A 13,540-nucleotide genomic window follows, 5' to 3' on the forward strand; every position below is an offset into this window, starting at 1 on the left:
CTTCTATGACGGGTCACCAAATGGGACCCTTCTATGGGCCACAGTGCTGGTGGATAAAGGTAGAGTGACTGATGTCACCTACCTGGACTTGTGCAAGGCATTTGACTGTCCCACATGTCATCCATGTTTCTAAACTGGAGAGACATAGATTTGACAGATGGACCACTCAGCTGATATGCAAGTGGCTGGATAATTGCACTCAGCCAGTTGTGGTCAATGTCTAAGTGGAAACTGGTGACAAGTGGCATTGCTCAGGGGTCTGTCTATTGGGAATGGTCTTGTTTAACATCTCTGTCAGCAACATGGACAGTGGAATTGACTGCACCCTCAGCAAGTTTGCCAATGATACCAAGCTGTGTCATGTGGTTGACATGCTAGAGGGAAGGAATGCCATCCAGAGGCACCTCAACATGCTTGAGAGGTGGGGCAATGCCAACCTTATGAAGTTCAACAAGGCAAAGCACAAGGTCCTGCACCTAGGTCAGGGCAATCCCAGGCACAGCTACAGGTTGGGTGGAAAATGGGGTGATGGCAGCCCTAAGAAAGACATGTGGGTGCTGGTCACTGAGAAGCTCAACATGAGCTGACAAGGTGTGCAGATGCAGCTTAGAAATCAAACTGTGTGCTGGGCTGCATCAAAAGAAGCATGGACAGCAGGTCAAGGGATTCTGCTCTTCTAAGACCACAGCTGCAGTGCTGCATCCAGCTCTGGGGTCCCCAACACAAGAGGGATGTCGACCTGTTCAATCAAGTCTAGAAGAGGCCAAAAAGATGACCAGAGGGCTGAAGCACCTCTGCTATGGAGACAGGTTGAGAGTTGGGCTTGTTCAGCCTGGAAAAGACCAGGTTGGAGACAGCTTTGAGCAACCTCATCTAGTGGAAGGTGTCCCTACCCATGGCAGTGGGTGGTGGAACTAGATCATCTTTAAGGTCCCTTCCAATCCAAACCATTCTATCATTCTACAATTATGACTGAATTATGTATCACAACTGTTACTCTCCAAACCATAGTTTGTACTTGTACTGCGATTTGAGTGCACTGTTATCACTCTGCTCAATCAAAGTCCCATGCAACATCGAGTGATTTCAAATAAGTGAATTTTATATTATGCAGTGAATTTTTCATATGTGGAATATCTAAAAGGACTGTACCGGACCACAGCTCTTTCATCTAACAAATGGCAAAATAACTAAAACGTATTTAATTTACATTGCTATGCTGCTGATAAACTAACCAACTTTGAAAAAGCTCTAAGGACTTGTGGCATAGAGTTTCGGTTTACATTCACATCATCTGTAAAACTAATTTTACAGGACTATTGTATTGACAAGACAAGAAGCAGTACCACATAGGGAAAACATATTTTGTTGTTATTTTTTATCTCTTAGGCAACACAAATCTAACCTATGTCAATGTCAGGTTAGATGTCTGGGCAAAACACAAGTAGAATTTTGAGGAATCAGGTTACTTGAATGCTTGCAGATAAGACTGTGTTAGAGCTCTTCACTGAAACGGAGGCTCCTAATAGTGACTTATCTTCATAAATTAAGTATGGAAGATGCAAAGCAAAAAAAAACAATCACAGGTCCAAATTCACATGACAAATCGATGCCCTAATTGGAATTATAAATTAATAGCTTCAGGCTACAGTTCCTTCACAGATCACTAAAACAAATGTCCCACAAACACTCCATATACTAGACAACAATTGCATACAAACTCCCTCAAGGATCTATTTCTTAAGTGTAATTATTTTGTACATTTAAAAAAAAATTTTTAACACACTTCTCAGCCTAGAAATAACATCTAGTAAAACACCACTGGCATTAAAATCAAGTCACTTCCAATACTGATGATTTGCAAAAGAGCTTCAGATTTTGACAGAAGCAATGACAACTTTATAGGCTAGATTTTTTTTTAATTTGAAAAAAGTAAAAAAAGACTACTATGGTATCTTGGAACTAGGGTAATTTATTAGGCAATCCCCTGTATGAATACTTCAGGGAACTAATCCTCGTTAAAAGCAAGTCATACATTCTCTGTGTTTCTCTTTAGACCATTATAGGAATGGAAGTTCAACTCTAGAAGATAATGTTACAGAAGAGACATCTGTCTCACTGGCAAACATCATATCCAGTTTGCCTACTGGCTCCATAGCTACCCTTGAGAAGGTTATTGAGAGGTTGTACTAATGTAGCCAGAAATACATTTTCATTTTGGCATGCTTGATAATGAGAAATTATACAAGCCTTTGTATCTAAGACTGCAGTTATATGCATCCATTTAAGAAGTAAAATATTATAAGCTAAAAAAGCTGAGCAATTAGAACTGTAAGGTTCAGCTGGAGTACAATGAGTCCTAATGCTCAATGTCCAGCAAGTAAGGCATAAATGTTAGAAGAACTGGTCTGTATTCCCTTCCTGATTCAAAATAATAGCTACTCTTAGATCCTAACGTTTGTAGGTGTCCACTCTAGGGCAGTTAAGCACTGGTCATGAAAGATGTCAGGGGACCAAAGCCATCAGTGATAATCAAAGTTGTCAGTTCTTGCCATTTCTGCAGATCAGCTGCTAACCCACAAGGCTGACAAACAGTACTGGACATTCAGATAAAGTTAATATTTGATCTTTCAAAACCTTCCTTTCTTAAATACCTACTAAAGATTCTACCACAATTTTATAGTTTTTTGAGTCTTCAGGATACCACATACTGCGTAACTGCTTTTTATTGATTATGGTAATGAAATCTTGAAAATTTAAAGAATTTAAAGAAATCAGAAGCAATGTAGGTACCAGAGGAAAGCAGAGAAAACATTTTTCTAGCATAGCAATACTGCTGCAAGTAGTAGATAGTACTGGTCTATTCAAATGGTAGATGATGAAGCGTTAAAAATGCCAATTCTGTACTTGACTAACTCATGCTTACACAAGAGCAAATTGTTCTTAAAGAAGTAAAACTCCACTCAAAAAGCAGATCAACACAGTAGGGAGTGCTAGCAATACTGCAAACTATAATACCAATACGGCAAAAAATAAATATTTCTATCAATTGGTCAACAATTTTTTTCTCTACATCCTAAGTAACACCAGGAAAAAACATTTAAAGTTTCTTTCTTAAATAAGTAAGAATCTTCAAGAAAAATCTGGCATTCTAAGCCCTGAATCAAAATAATCATTTTCCCCTATTTCAGCATGCTTTTTTTTTTTACCTTTCCAGTACCTAAACAGGCTGACAAGAAAGCTGTAGAGGGACTTTTTACAAGCGCATGTAGTGACAGGACAAGGGGGAATGGCTTTAAGTTGAAAGAGAAGAGATTTGGTTTGGCTAGTAGGAATAAATTCTTTGCTACGAGGGTGGTGAGGCACTGGCACAGGTTGCCCAGAGAAGTTGTGACTGCCCCATCCCTGGCAGTGTCCAAGGAGAAGTTGGACAGGGCTTGGAACAACCTGGTCTAGTGGAAGGTGTCCCTCTCCGTGCAGGGGGGTTGGAACAAGATGAGTCCTTTCCAATCCTAACCACTGTATGATTCTGTGATTCTATGACAATACCAAACATGCCCTATATGGCTCGACTACTCATATCAGATTAAGCATATCTCACAGGATCCTAAGTGCGCTATGTGTCGTGGTTTAAACACAGTCAGCCCTAAATCACGCAGTCGCACTCTCACTCTCCCCCCGTTTTTGCCCTCCCCGTACTCCCAGAGGGACGGAGAGGAGAATCGAAAAGAATGCAACTCCCACGGGTTGAGAAAAGAACAGTTTAGTAACTAAGGTATAACACAAATCACTACTGCTGCCACCAATAATAATAATGATAAAGGGAATAACAAGGGAAGAGAATACAACACCTCAGCACCGGCCGACTGATAACTCTCCGCCCCCAGCCTGACCAAGCACCGACCGATACCTCCTCCAACCCCGCAGTGTCCTAGCCCTTCTGCGTAACTCTCAGTTACATCCCCAGCATGACATGCTGTGGTATAGAATACTTCTTTGGTCACGTTGGGTCAGGTGTCCTGTCTCTGTTTCCTCCGGGCTTCCCCTCCTCCCTGGCAGACCATGAGACTCACAAAGTCCTTGGTCAGACTAAAACATTTCAGCAGTAACTAAGAACATCGGTGTTATCAGCACTGTTCCCTGGCCAAAAGTCAAAACACAGCACTGCATCAGCTACTAAGAAAGAGAAAAAATGACTGCTACTGCTGAACCCAGGACAGTATGTCATAGTAGAAGGAAAACTACAGCTGTAGAAGTAACAATTTTCACTAATCAAACTCTTACATAAGCCACATTTTCCACTCACGATAGTTTTCTCTGTTTCCTTTTCTTACAACGTAACAAAGGCAAAAGGACTTTGAATTTCTGAATCATACTCAAAACACTAAAATCCACATACAAAGAAACCCATACTGAATCCAATCTGTACACTATTATTATATCATTTAGGGCAATGGGAAATTTTAGTCAGCTTGAATCTAAAAACAGTTTCTAATGTTGCATGCCCAAATATTGCTGGAAAGAAATCCCTGGGACCAACCAATGTGCATCCAAAGTCAGTATGCTTGCTCCTTCTGCTGAATTTGCTTTTTTTATTGCTTAAGTGAGCAGAAATATAACTGCATTAAATATAAAAGAATAATATTACCACAAGCTAATATACCACATTGAGCATACACCAAGGTTCATTACATAAAAATTATTAGTATTTTGAGTGTGACATACAGTCACACTGTACTGCCATACTTATTTTTCTAAACTGGCAGCCTGAGCTGTAATTTCTGGGATTGATTCCCAGCCCCCAGCATTTCTCATTGCTCAGTCCTTTAGACATTAATTCTACAAAAACAGTCATAATAAGGAAGCCTCAGAAGTCAGACATATATAGGTGAAAGGTTTCAGGGAGAATGCAGGAAAAAAAAACAACCAACAAACCCAAAACAAAACAGAAAAGCACCAATAGACCACAAAGAAACAATTAACCCAATCGTTTTTCTGTAAGAGAAACATTCAGATCATGTAGAACCACACACACAAAAGAGTACATGCAGTGACAAAAAGAAAACACAGAAGTCAATGTCCAAGCAATCCAATGAAAAGGAAATTGATTTCTGCAAAGGACTCTGTATTAATAGGAAATCCAGAAATTCTCTGCTAAAATTTAAGTATGCTGTCAAATACGATAGTATTCTAGTTGCCAAATTAGGATTCTGAAATGGCTGACAGTGTCAAAGAATGCTGCCTTCATACTAATAACAGACTCCAATCATCTCTATTCACAGAAACTTCCTAATAGAACCTTAGTATTTGAAGGAGTTCAAATACATTAATTTGAATATAAATTACCTGTATTAGAAATGGCTACACACTATCCAAATTGTGGAAAGTGACATGATTTGCACTGAACTATTTCTTAGTTTTTCATAATAGCACTAGCCCATATCTTCTTCCTCCATTTTGTTTACATTTATGATTTTACCAGACCCAGATAAACTAAAATACAATGTATCAATACACAAATCCTCCTTGTAAGGGGGATCGATGAACTCAAAAATTACAAAGGAACTACAGTATCATAGACATTACCAGCATTATTTTTGTTCAAAAAACACAGACGACAAAAAAATGGGTAAGTATGCACGCTGAATTGTATTTCTGGTAACTCCAGAATATGGATGAAGCATCTTCATAAAGAACATAGTCATTAGTACATTTGATACTGATTACTCCCCTGATGCCTGACAACAAACATTCCTGAACATGGTCAGAATAATCTCCTTTGAGTGGCATTCATCTAGCCACAGACCTTTAACACGTACACCAGCATGTGCCAGGAAAGCTAATGAGGCATCAGTTTGCCAGTCTCCCTCAGCAGTTCTTCAATCTCTGTCTTGGATGTAAACATTCTGCTCACCCAAAATCTATTGTTTCTCTTCTGATGTTGTCACAAACACATGCTGATAAATTAGACTGCAATAAGAAAAAGTCGCATGAAAATAAAATAAAATTCCAGTTGCAGCTAGAAAATACCAATTACTGCCATGTCCAATAAAACTGTTAATTACTTCCTTCAATCAGTGAGCAGACAGGTGCTTAATAGCTGCTTGAAATGATTCTAAGGCAACATTTTCTTTTCTTACAAAAATACACCCTTATCTACCACAAGGAGAATCATCACATAAGGAGGAAAGACTGGAAGGTATATGACTTCTTGTTGGGATGCTGCTACATTCATGTAAAATTAAGACACTGAAAAGCTGACAAACTACCAGACAAAACAGCAGACAAAGAGCAGAACCCTTAATATTAACAAACCAGTGTCATCACATCATCATCTAGCTAAATTATATCATACACATTCATGCTTAAATCCATGCATTAGACATTTCACACTCTGTTTTAACTATAACATTGTAAAAGGATCAGCAAGCAAAAGGAATATAATCTCTAATTAAAAAATAGCAATTTAACTGCAACCTGCCACATATTTAAATCTTTAATTACTTTACTAGATGAACCTTACTGTTAATATCATCTTTTTTGTGTAAATTACCAGAACTCTTTCTGAAATACGCTCTGTCTAGCCCTCAAGGTATCTATACCCATTTATGATAAGGATCATAGGCCTAAACTGTGTCTAATTTTCAGAAAGATGCTTAACAGCTAATTTAAGTATCATGCCTGGCAAAACTGCCACTCAGATAAAAAAGAAAGTATGGCTTTCCCAAACTAGTGAGATGGAAGACCCAAGTCAACGACTTCAGTCTAGGAACGAGAAGAAAGATGTACTACTGAAGTTAAAATTACAGCACTGATCTTAACAATACCTAAATTCTTGCTAAATGAAAGCATAATATTCCACAGTTACATGAAGAAGAATCTATTAACAGGCATGCTGCCCCTCTCTGAAATCAAGAAAGTTTGTCGGTAGCTGTAAGCAATAGCTACTGTTGACTAAAGGTGTTAACTAAAGGGGCAAAAAATAGGAAGTCCAGCAAGACTCCTACCCTTAAAGTACAAAATAAGAGATGCAAGCAAAATGTAGGTACAAAGTGTAGGCAAACACTAAAGCATACAGCAATGCTGGAATCAGAGCTGTAGTCACAGACATGGTATCAGCTCCATTCTGCACTACGCTACACTGAGTATCAAAATGCTCGAGGGAGTGTGAGGACCAATCTCCAGGTTTGCAAACTGAAGAGGTTATGAAGAATAGTACCTGGAAACTCTGTGGGTTGCAGAACTAAAATGGTAAGGCAATATGAAAAAGGAATGTGTTTGTTTTCCATTTTGACGGATAGTTTTGATGCATAGCTCGATAAGCTTCACAAGCCATGTTTGATAGATTAAAGTAGCTTTATTCATCAATTTTGGCTGGCTGTATATGTGATTGCTGGGTAAAGCACATTTACTTTTTCTACTTACTTCAAAGAAGCAAATCCCTATCTTGTGTAAATTTCTTAGCTTTTGTAGCCATCTGCACAACACAGCTCTCTAAAGTTAAAGCACTCAAGGAAGCTCGCAAAAAGAGGTGAGAAGTTGAGTTTTAACTGTTTTGATGACTAGTTAAAAAGATATTTAGTTAAAAAGAACCAAATTTCATGTCTGTAAAATTATTATTTTGTACAGAACTCTGTTCTATAGATCACTGTCATTTATCATCATTATTTATGCTTCTTTTTCTTAATTCCTAATGAAGACACTGTATAGAATACAATAACGGCTGAGATCTATAGTGAAGATTTGGGCAAACATGCTAAAAATTATGGCCTAACATTACACTTCCTATTTATTCAATTAAATTAAACAATGTAATTTCTTTGTCACTACTCAGCATTAAGATTTTTTTTTCTTTTTTTTTTAATTGCTTAAAAGTACCTAAATGCCACATCAGAAGCCCAGTCTTACGTATTCCTACCAAGGCCTGCTTTTGGTTGCTTTGTGCCATGTAAAATTAAGCAGAAAACTGCATTAAGAACGTCCTCAGTAATTGTTCAGCTACGGAAATAGAAAGATCTTTTGCAGTTTTCTAATACACGAAGATTGTTTTCATTATGTCCAAAAACAGAACTATGTTTTTCCACCTCTTTTTATGCTTGTGAAAACATAAAGACTTTTAAAGTCTTTCATACTATTCACTACTTGTAAACCTGCTTTATTTTTATTTTAAATCAATTGAGTAAAATTGAGTTACCAAAACTACAGGGAGAGAGATATTCATTCTTTCCACATGAAACTAAGCAAAAGCTTGGAAATAAAGACATATGCGAAGACTCTTGATAAACTTTTGATGATACCCAGAAGTCTGTAGTCTTTTTCTTGAATGAGAACACTCTCAAATATCCAGTGTGTATCAAAAAACAGACAAGTAAAAGGTAGCTTTACTGCAGTATAGGGAACTATGGCTTACATGTAATATTCATATTCAAAGGATTCTTATGTCACTTGTGTCTATGTTTACAAAATTAACAACTTGTTCTTAAAGACAACTGTTATGAGTTCTAATAAGGAATGTCCGATTGGTGAATACACTCATTTTAAATGACATGCTGTTGTTCAGAGTTTTTTGCAATGGCAGATCCAATGTTTTTAGAAGGATTTGCATGGAAACCAGCAAAAACTGCATGACCTTTCTGTGGATTCAGAGGCCTCACCGATACATTTCCCATAGAGAAGGAAATTATTTCATTTTGGTTGTTATCGCAAATGCCTATAGTTGTGGTTTAATCCCAGCTGGTAATTAAGTACCACAGAGCTGCTCACTCACTTCCCCCCCACAGTGTGGGGGAAAGAACCAGGGAAAATGAACATCAGTGTGTTATCAACATAATTCTCAGGCTAAAGCCAAAACACAGCACTGTACCAGCTACTAGGAAGAAAATTAACTCTACCCCAGCTGAAACCAGGACACCTATATACATAATACAGAAAAAGATCATCCAAAAAACATATTAAATAGTACACTCACCTTCATCAATAGTTGCTTGCTGTTTAACCAAAGTCATTGGAGATCTAGTTGGGGGTTTTTTTAGTGGATGACGCCAACTCTTAGATATTTTCATTCTTTCAACTTCCACTGACTGAAAAGTTAAAAACACAACTAATTTAGTATGTAATTCTGCAAAGTAAATTTTGATGAAAATACTCTTCTGTAGAGATGTCAATTCTGTAAATACTACTTAACATACCAATAAAACATTTGTCTCTAATTCAGAATATACAGTTTCACTTAAAAGAACAACCCTTGTCAAACACAAACAGTTTGACATATAACTTACGGCAGCCCTTCCCAAATTGCACAGCATATATCCTGGTTTGCTCAGGTGATGTTTAAGAAGAAGAACAGAAGTACAATAGAACCACTAACTGTGACTGGGAAAATAAGGCAGAAACCCATTGACCTCATTTGTAAAAAAGTATAAAATTTCTGAAGTACAAAAATAACCTTGAATTGAGACCAGAAATTAAGAGCACTGAATGCAATTAACATGTTAATTTGCAATATGAGGAAACTCCTTCTTCCCTTAAGCACCGTAGTATATATTCAGCTTGAAGTTACACACGGTTCAAAAACTAAAGCCAATGCTACAAGCTCTGGAGCTGCAGCTTTCAAAACTTCAGATCTGAGTGCCAGTGGGGGAATAATGATGAAAATCAACTGCTGATGGTATCTGAAGGTTCAGGAGCTGAGGAACGCACACTAGCAGAAGGGTGGGAAGGACAGTCTCATATGATCCCTACAGACCACAGCATTTTGCTCCTCAACACCCTAAATCTAACCTAGCAGGTTACACACATTCTCCTGGATTAATTTGAGGGTTGAAAACTACTACTATACAATGGGAAAAAAATTATGAAACAACATATTTACTGTGATAAGCAGAGGTAGGAAGAATGCGATTAAAGCACAGGACAGGTTTAGGATTTAGAAAGCTACCAAGTAAGTAAAAAGGGAAAGAAGATCAGACTTTTTAATTGCATATGTACAACACATTTCTTCTTAAATGAAGGAATGCAATTATACCGGAGAATATCTGAAAACTCATATATAGATGGCTTAAAGGCACAGAAAGAGATAAATATAACCTCTAATACATGGTGATTAAAACATTGAGATGTTTATAGTGCTCCTTTCTGCTACAGTGGAAAAGGCTGGAGCCAAGATTATTAAAACTCACAACACTGCAAAAAAAAAACGTAGTGCACAGTTCATGTCTGTGAAAGGGTCACCAAGATTTTACTTTGGCTTCTAAAACGTATTTCCCACTAAGTCTGGCAATCTACAAGTGGATTTCCTGACCAGTCTGTCAACCTGGCACTGAACTCACAACTCGGAAAGCTACTGTGACCACCACAGCTTAATTTATTTTTTTTTTTTGGCTTCAAAAAAATCGAACCCACCCACCCTCCACAGCAGAACAGCAAGAGTAAAACAAGACTGTGAGTTTGTAGATGACCCAATGAGAAAACATTATTAAAACTACTATAAAAAAAAAACCAAACAGATTCCTTTTATTAGAGGGATCTTTTCCTTCAAGTGTTTCCTTTACATGTTTCGGGCCATTAACAAAATCCAAAAATAGCAAGTTTCAGACCCTGAGATCATGCTATCTGTATTATCCTGCAAGAGAGAATTCTTGAAGATTCACTTTCTCCAACATCAACACGATGGACACAGTTTCAACTAAAACAAGAAAGTCCATAAAATTTTGTAAACTTCATAAACAATGTGAAATAATGTAATAAAATGAAAGCAAACTCTGTTTCCACCTAACCTGATGCAGAGATGCTCCTCATATTTTCTTTGTCCACTTCTTCATTTGAAAAGGGCATCAGTCCAAAAATAAATTACCATGTGCTCCCACATTGATACGTTCTGTCCATGGACAGTAAGGCTCAGAATCAACCTATTCTGCTGACATTTTACGAGCATACTCTTAAACCTCCTTAAGACTCAGTCAAAACAGCCCTTTTTTTGAAACACAAATATAATACTTATCTCTAATACTTTGAATTTCATGTTAGTAGCAATAACTAAAGCTGATAGCCGTGCCTCTACTGGCAGGCAGCGAACATGGGAATAGTTTGAGAATAGCTGCTGACAGTTTGGACTCACAGATATAAAATGAAATTACTAGGTATCTAAAATCAGAGGGAAAATATGTCAATAAGCAAGCTCCAGAAACATTCTGCTTTTGGATCCAAATTCTCACTCTTGCCTGAACATTTCAAAACATGTTCAAATTAGCATCCAAATAAAATCATGCATATTCTTAATTTTTTTAATACGGATATCAGGTCTCATTAGAAAAATGTTCATTCACATTTTATCAAATAAGGAATATATTACTGTAATGATGTAATTTGCTTCACATACAGTGGATGCTTCCGCGCCATCATTCTCATCATTCTTTACAACAGGTACTTCTCCATGGTCCAACATTCCACAGCTTTCTAGATCGCTGACATCATCGTCTATCAAGCCATTTTCCTCTTTATCTGGGTTTTCAGCTTCAGAAGCTTGTCCTAACTTACGGCATGGCATGGGTGAAACAGACTGATTCTGAAATGCCAAACTCTCTTCTTCTCTACAGCTGTCTGAAGTTGGCATGAAAGCAACAGAAACTTCAAATGCAAGAGGATGACTGGAATCTGTCCTGTTCTCATCTTCCATTTTTGTTTTCTCTAGTACAGGAACAGGTCTCGAAAATGAGTCTGAATGGATGCTTCCTACAGATGAAGAATATTATTTGTTAATAAATCTCACTTTATATTACTGAATTTTATTTTACAACAATCTGAGTTACTCAAATTTAAAGAACGATTCCTCATTTAGAAGCCATACAGAAAATCATTTGGTAAAAGGACATAAACAAACTTGGAGTATAGGTTTGATCAAAGAATAAATTAAATGTGAATGTTTTTGAGTTTGGTGTGTGAACTACAGTTTTAATCAATCAGTATTTTGTATTTGAATCACAACATATCTTCATGTCATTCAAAATAAACAACATTCATATAGATTGTTTATCCTCACAGCTAACAATTACTTTGACTAGTTGGAAAAAATTATAACAAGGTTTGTATACTTGCATTTATGTATATTGAACTTTATACCCTGCATTTGTAGCTATTATGCCTGTTTTAAAAATTAAAATAAACAAATACTATTGGTTTACAATTTGGAAGATCTATTTCAAATAGATACCAAGAATATTTTGAAAACAACATGTGCAATAATTCAAAGCAATTAGCATAATTTTATATTTCAGTTATGCTGAAGGGTGAAATTGTGTGGATTTTCCTCTATCAAAATTTAAAATGCTTGCACGGAAGATCCAGATGCTTGCACGGAATAGACAGAAAAGTGAATTAGAGAGGTCTCCCAAAAAAGATGTTCCTGAAGATCTCAGTGGCACACACCAGTGTATTCTGATTCAGCAGCACATCCAAAGCATCAAAGAAAAAGAACCTTCCCATTCTTTTTTTTACAATGGTTGTTTGAACTTGTTTTTCTGAAAAATTTCTTTTTTGGGTCAAATGAATACAAAATTTAGTAATACAAAGCCAAAACTAAAACTTAATCTCTGTGTATGAAGAATACTGCCTTGACTGAGCAAAACTGACATACTAGCTAGAGATAATGCAAGACCAATGACCATCTCCAATGTGAGTACTGGAGTTCCCACCATTGTATCTAAAAAAGTCATTTTCCTTACAAAGGTCCAGGCACCACCCTTTATTAGCACAAATGTAAGAGGACCGTTCTCCACTCTCTTCTGCTTTCCTTCCTTTGTCAACAAACCCAGAGTGGACATAAACAAAATTCTAGTTTCCTAGAGGTCATGAACATGCCAAACCTCTACTAAAAGTCAGGGAAGGCTGTAAAGGAATAGAACCACCTTCTTTTTAAAAAAAAAAAAAAGAAAGAGATTATTAGAACAGACCTGGAAAGGTTTGACAGAGCACCAACTATTTGTATGCAGGAATTTCTAAGCCTCCATATCGGAATACTGACTTTGTTATCTTTATGTGGATCAATCCTAGTGTTTTCCACTTCTATATAACCATTAACATAATCATTAATATTCACAATCTGGGAAATACTGCCTATACGCAATTTACAAGTCAATTTTCAGTATAAATATAAACCCAAATGGGACTGCTCACAAACTTAAAGTTCGGTTTAGTCTGCCTTTCTGCACAGCAATGTGAGACTGCACCTGAACTACACAGAAATGTGAAACAGAAGAAATAAAGTCCAGAACAGACCAAGTGTGTTAGTATAAAATAGTTTTATGGAAAAAAAAGGCCCATCTTTGCCTTTACAACTTGCATTGTCAGCCAGCTGGAAGTGACAAGTAATCTGCACTCGCAAAATACAGCATTTCTGTGCACAAGTATAAATGACTTCTAATACGCAGCATTCTTCATGTAAACACACATAGCTTACTATCAGCATATATGTTCTCTACTGTTTGTGTGTTAAGACATTCTGTATCATTTCTCCGCAAAAAAAAAATTCTGTTAAACATTATCA

General features: G+C 37.0%; 1 protein-coding gene across 1 annotated transcript in view; it reads right to left on the reverse strand.

Moving 5' to 3' along the window:
- LOC130600642 (lysine-specific demethylase 4C-like) overlaps positions 1 to 13,540 on the reverse strand; it is a gene marked incomplete at its 3' end in the record, with an annotated part of 188,239 nt that overhangs the window by 79,403 nt on the left and 95,296 nt on the right. Inside the window, exons 6-7 of the mRNA XM_057412125.1 lie at positions 11,378 to 11,730; positions 8,969 to 9,080 (exon numbers count right to left, since the gene is read on the reverse strand). Of these exons, the coding sequence (XP_057268108.1) occupies positions 8,969 to 9,080; positions 11,378 to 11,730 (465 nt within the window). The remainder of the gene's footprint in view (positions 1 to 8,968; positions 9,081 to 11,377; positions 11,731 to 13,540) is intronic.

This window comes from Pezoporus wallicus, unplaced genomic scaffold (genome assembly GCF_028554395.1).
Source record: "Pezoporus wallicus isolate ANWC-B61680 ecotype Strahan unplaced genomic scaffold, APGP_CSIRO_Pwel_v1 contig_8119, whole genome shotgun sequence".
In the NCBI taxonomy this organism is placed as follows: Eukaryota; Metazoa; Chordata; class Aves; order Psittaciformes; family Psittacidae; genus Pezoporus; species Pezoporus wallicus.